General features: G+C 50.3%; 1 protein-coding gene across 1 annotated transcript in view; it reads right to left on the bottom strand.

Annotated features, from left to right (window-relative positions):
- Positions 1-326: 326 nt before the first annotated feature.
- The window catches only part of EMX1 (empty spiracles homeobox 1), a 182,956-nt gene continuing 177,282 nt past the window's right edge, over positions 327-6,000 (bottom strand). The window contains exon 3 of the mRNA XM_075332550.1: positions 327-861. Within this exon, the coding sequence (XP_075188665.1) occupies positions 694-861 (168 nt within the window). The 3' untranslated portion in view covers positions 327-693. The remainder of the gene's footprint in view (positions 862-6,000) is intronic.

Raw genomic sequence — 6,000 nt, 5'->3', positions numbered from 1 at the left:
CGGCACTCTTGAGATGAGCATCTAGCGGCTTACTCCACTGTCAGGATATATGGACGCTCAGGTGAGATGAGCATGCATGTTCCCAGCACTCTTGAGATGAGAATTTGGTGGCTTACTACACCTTCCACCTTCAGGATATATGCACGCTCAGGTGAGATGAGCATGCATGTGCCCGGTTCTCTTGAGATGAGCATCTGGCGGCTTACTCCACTGTCAGGATATATGCACGCTCAGGTGAGATGAGGATGCATGTGCCCAACACTCTTGAGATAATCGTCTGGCCAGATTTACTAGTCCCCCCTAGACCTGCGATGACGTCAGACTCGTGCTTTTGATATTATTTTTATTACACACATTTACACACTAAATTGGTAATAGCTACAGTATCTTTCCTTTATCAGATAAAGAAAATAAATTAAAAAATTAAGGGGCAGAAAAAAAGAAAAACAAAAAAAAAATTTTTTTTTTCTTGAGCGCCCGTTCCGTCCATGGTCATGATTTGCGATGGCTAATAAGAGTCTATGGAGAAACAGCCGGGTCTGGAGCCATCATGTGGGGCCCATGGCGTCCGTTTCGTCCTCTGTGCCCGGAGCCCATGATGGCGGCACTCGGGGGTCTCCGCTCAGTCTCTCGTGTATCGACCCTCCATGATGAGATGCAGTAAAGTCCGGTGTGGCCGCCGGCTGCCGGCGTTTAGTCGTTGGACGTGACGTCGATGTCTTCCCCGTTGGGTTGCTTGGTGGCCAGTCTCCATCTATTGATGTGGTGAGACCCTTTCTTCTTCTGATCGGAGTCCGGACCCTCCTCCTCCAGCTTCTGCCTCTTGTACTTGGTCCTCCTGTTCTGGAACCAGACCTTCACCTGCCGAAGACAGCAACATCACATTAATATAAAAAGAACAGAATCTTAACTTTGTGCTCAATAAATTGGGTTCTCTGCAGTGAGTGGCGGTATTATTTATACAAAGATTATTGTATTGATGGAGGATAGCGCATCCGGCTGCGGTATGAATTGGACCAAGAAATAAGAATTGGGGGGGGGGAGATACAGATTATCGAATGTGTGAAAGAAAAAAAAATAACATATATTTCAAACAGAATCTACTGGGTGAGAACGCAGCGTGATGGCGGTTATACACACTGACTAATTCCAAGATATTCAGTGTGAGCAGCAAACTCTCATTTGGCCACAATCCATGGGAATGTGAAAATGCAAACTGCATATTTAATAGTCCAATTTTAACATGTAAGAAAGCGAGATCCTCGTCGTCAGACTTCCAGAGACGAGACGCGTCGGAGCGACCCGGACGACAGGTGACACTACAGAATGGAGGTCTGCAGACAGCAGCACCGCCAAGATCAGGAAACGGTCCTACAAAAGGACTTGTAGCTTTATCTCCTGAAGAAGCCTCTGCTCGAAACACGTGTAGAAAAATACATCTGCTCCTGCCATATGATAATGGAGGCAATGACTTCAGGGATAGATTGTTTTCTGGTCTAATTCTGCAATTTCTTAAATAAAGTAGATCCAATTCTTGAAGAAAGCCTGTGAGTCCTGTATCCCCCGCACACTTATATAGACAGCCTGTGAGTCCTGTATCCCCCGCACACTTATATAGACAGCCTGTGAGTCCTGTATCCCCCGCACACTCATATAGACAGCCTGTGAGTCCTGTATCCCCCCGCACACTCATATAGACAGCCTGTGAGTCCTGTATCCCCCCGCACACTCATATAGACAGCCTGTGAGTCCTGTGTCCCCCCCCCCCACGCACTCATATAAACAGCCTGTGAGTCCTGTATCCTCCCCTCATATTGAAAGCCTGTAAGTCCTATATCCTCCCCTCATATTAAAAGCCTGTAAGTCCTATATCCTCCCCTCATATTGAAAGCCTGTAAGTCCTATATCCTCCCCTCATATTGAAAGCCTGTGAACCCTGTATCCCCCACGCACTCATATAGACAGCCTGTGAGTCCTGTATCCCCCCCCGCACACTTATATAGACAGCCTGTAAGTCCTGTATCCCCCGCACACTCATATAGACAGCCTGTGAGTCCTGTATCCCCCGCACACTTATATAGACGGCCTGTGAGTCCTGTATCCCCCCGCACACTTATATAGACAGCCTGTGAGTCCTGTATCCCCCCGCACACTCATATAGAAAGCCTGTGAGTCCTGTATCCCCCCGCACACTCATATAGAAAGCCTGTGAGTCCTGTATCCCCCGCACACTCATATAGAAAGCCTGTGAGTCCTGTATCCCCCCGCACACTCATATAGAAAGCCTGTGAGTCCTGTATCCCCCCGCACACTTATATAGACAGCCTGTGAGTCCTGTATCCCCCCGCACACTCATATAGACAGCCTGTGAGTCCTGTATCCCCCCCCGCACACTTATATAGACAGCCTGTAAGTCCTGTATCCCCCACACACTCATATAGAAAGCCTGTGAGTCCTGTATCCCCCCGCACACTCATATAGAAAGCCTGTGAGTCCTGTATCCCCCCGCACACTTATATAGACAGCCTGTGAGTCCTGTATCCTCCCGCACACTCATATAGACAGCCTGTGAGTCCTGTATCCCCCGCACACTCATATAGACAGCCTGTGAGTCCTGTATCCCCCGCACACTCATATAGAAAGCCTGTGAGTCCTGTATCCCCCCGCACACTCATATAGAAAGCCTGTGAGTCCTGTATCCCCCCGCACACTCATATAGACAGCCTGTGAGTCCTATGTCCCCCCCACGCACTCATATAGAAAGCCTGTGAGTCCTGTATCCCCCCGCACACTCATATAGACAGCCTGTGAGTCCTGTATCCCCCCGCACACTCATATAGACAGCCTGTGAGTCCTGTATCCCCCCGCACACTCATATAGACAGCCTGTGAGTCCTGTGTCCCCCCCCACGCACTCATATAAACAGCCTGTGAGTCCTGTATCCTCCCCTCATATTGAAAGCCTGTAAGTCCTATATCCTCCCCTCATATTGAAAGCCTGTGAACCCTGTATCCCCCACGCACTCATATAGACAGCCTGTGAGTCCTGTATCCCCCCCGCACACTTATATAGACAGCCTGTAAGTCCTGTATCCCCCGCACACTCATATAGACAGCCTGTGAGTCCTGTATCCCCCGCACACTTATATAGACAGCCTGTGAGTCCTGTATCCCCTGCACACTCATATAGAAAGCCTGTGAGTCCTGTATCCCCCCGCACACTTATATAGACAGCCTGTAAGTCCTGTATCCCCCGCACACTCATATAGAAAGCCTGTGAGTCCTGTATCCCCCCGCACACTCATATAGAAAGCCTGTGAGTCCTGTATCCCCCCGCACACTTATATAGACAGCCTGTGAGTCCTGTATCCCCACGCACACTCATATAGACAGCCTGTGAGTCCTGTATCCCCCGCACACTCATATAGAAAGCCTGTGAGTCCTGTATCCCGCCGCACACTCATATAGACAGCCTGTGAGTCCTGTGTCCCCCCCCACGCACTCATATAGAAAGCCTGTGAGTCCTGTATCCCCCCGCACACTCATATAGACAACCTGTGAGTCCTGTATCCCCCCGCACACTCATATAGACAGCCTGTGAGTCCTGTATCCCCCCGCACACTCATATAGACAGCCTGTGAGTCCTGTGTCCCCCCCCCACGCACTCATATAAACAGCCTGTGAGTCCTGTATCCTCCCTTCATATTGAAAGCCTGTAAGTCCTATATCCTCCCCTCATATTGAAAGCCTGTGAACCCTGTATCCCCCACACACTCATATAGAAAGCATGTGAGTCCTGTGTCCCCCCCACGCACTCATATAGACAGTCTGTGACTCCTGTATCCCCCACTCATATATAAAGCCAGTGAGTCCTGTATCCCCCGCTACTCAGCCTGTGAGTCCTGTATCCACCCACATACAGAAAGCCAATGAGTCCTGTATCCCCCACGCACTCATATAGAAAGCCTGTGAGTCCTGTATCCCCCACGCATTCATACAGAAAGCCTGTGAATCCTGTATCTCCCCCTCATATAGAAAGACTGTGAGTCCTATATCCCTTGTCCATTCATAGAAAGACTGAGTCCTATATCCCCCGTGCACTCATATAGAAAGCCTGTGAGTCCTGTATCCCCCACCTACATCTATTATCTATCTCTCTATTATTTACATGACTGGTTTCACCATTGCACCATTGCCAGGTCCCCAGTCTAGTATTCCTCCATACTGCCGGGTCCCCAGTCTAGTATTCCTCCATACTGCCGGGTCCCCAGTCTAGTATTCCACCATACTGCCGGGTCTCCAGTCTAGTATTCCTCCATACTGCCGGGTCTCCAGTCTAGTATTCCTCCATACTGCCGGGTCTCCAGTCTAGTATTCCACCATACTGCCGGGTCTCCAGTCTAGTATACCTCCATACTGCCAGGTCTCCAGTCTAGTATTCCCCCATACTGCCGGGTCCCCAGTCTAGTATTCCTCCATACTGCCAAGTGCCCAGTCTAGTATTCCTCCATACTGCCAGGTCTCCAGTCTAGTATTCCTCCATACTGCCGGGTCTCCAGTCTAGTATTCCTCCATACTGCCGGGTCTCCAGTCTACTATTCCTCCATACTGCTGGGTCTCCAGTCTAGTATTCCTCCATACTGCCGGGTCTCCAGTCTAGTATTCCTCCATACGGCCGGATCTCCAGTCTAGTATTCCACCATACTGCCGGGTCTCCAGTCTAGTATTCCTCCATACTGCCGGGTCTCCAGTCTAGTATTCCTCCATACTGCCGGGTCTCCAGTCTAGTATTCCTCCATACGGCCGGATCTCCAGTCTAGTATTCCACCATACTGCCGGGTCTCCAGTCTAGTATTCCTCCATACTGCCGGGTCTCCAGTCTAGTATTCCTCCATACTGCCGGGTCTCCAGTCTACTATTCCTCCATACTGCTGGGTCTCCAGTCTAGTATTCCTCCATACTGCCGGGTCTCCAGTCTAGTATTCCTCCATACGGCCGGATCTCCAGTCTAGTATTCCACCATACTGCCAGGTCTCCAGTCTAGTATTACTCCATACTGCCGGGTCTCCAGTCTAGTATTCCTCCATACTGCCGGGTCTCCAGTCTAGTATTCCTCCATACGGCCGGATCTCCAGTCTAGTATTCCACCATACTGCCGGGTCTCCAGTCTAGTATTCCTCCATACTGCCGGGTCTCCAGTCTAGTATTCCTCCATACTGCCAGGTCTCCAGTCTAGTATTCCTCCATACTGCCAGGTCTCCAGTCTAGTATTCCTCCATACTGCCGGGTCTCCATTCTAGTATTCCTCCATACTGCCGGGTCTCCAGTCTAGTATTCCACCATACTGCCGGGTCTCCAGTCTAGTATTCCTCCATACTGCCAAGTGCCCAGTCCAGTATTCCTCCATACTGCAGGGTCTCCAGTCTAGTATTCTCCCATACTGCCGGGTCTCCAGTCTAGTATTCCTCCATACTGCCGGGTCTCCAGTCTAGTATTCCTCTATACTGCCGGGTCTCCAGTCTAGTATTCCTCCATACTGCCAAGTGCCCAGTCTAGTATTCCTCCTTACTGCCAGGTCCCCAGTCTAGTATTCCTCCATACTGCCGGGTCTCCAGTCTAGTATTCCTCCATACTGCCAGGTCTCCAGTCTAGTATTCCTCCATACTGCCAAGTGCCCAGTCTAGTATTCCTCCATACTGCCAGGTCCCCAGTCTAGTATTCCTCCATACTGCCAAGTGCCCAGTCCAGTATTCCTCCATACTGCAGGGTCTCCAGTCTAGTATTCTCCCATACTGCCGGGTCTCCAGTCTAGTATTCCTCCATACTGCCGGGTCTCCAGTCTAGTATTCCTCTATACTGCCGGGTCTCCAGTCTAGTATTCCTCCATACTGCCAAGTGCCCAGTCTAGTATTCCTCCTTACTGCCAGGTCCCCAGTCTAGTATTCCTCCATACTGCCGGGTCTCCAGTCTAGTATTCCTCCATACTGCCGGGTCTCCAGTC

Source organism: Anomaloglossus baeobatrachus, chromosome 1, assembly GCF_048569485.1.
Source record: "Anomaloglossus baeobatrachus isolate aAnoBae1 chromosome 1, aAnoBae1.hap1, whole genome shotgun sequence".
In the NCBI taxonomy this organism is placed as follows: Eukaryota; Metazoa; Chordata; class Amphibia; order Anura; family Aromobatidae; genus Anomaloglossus; species Anomaloglossus baeobatrachus.
This window is presented reverse-complemented; position numbering and strand designations above follow the sequence as displayed.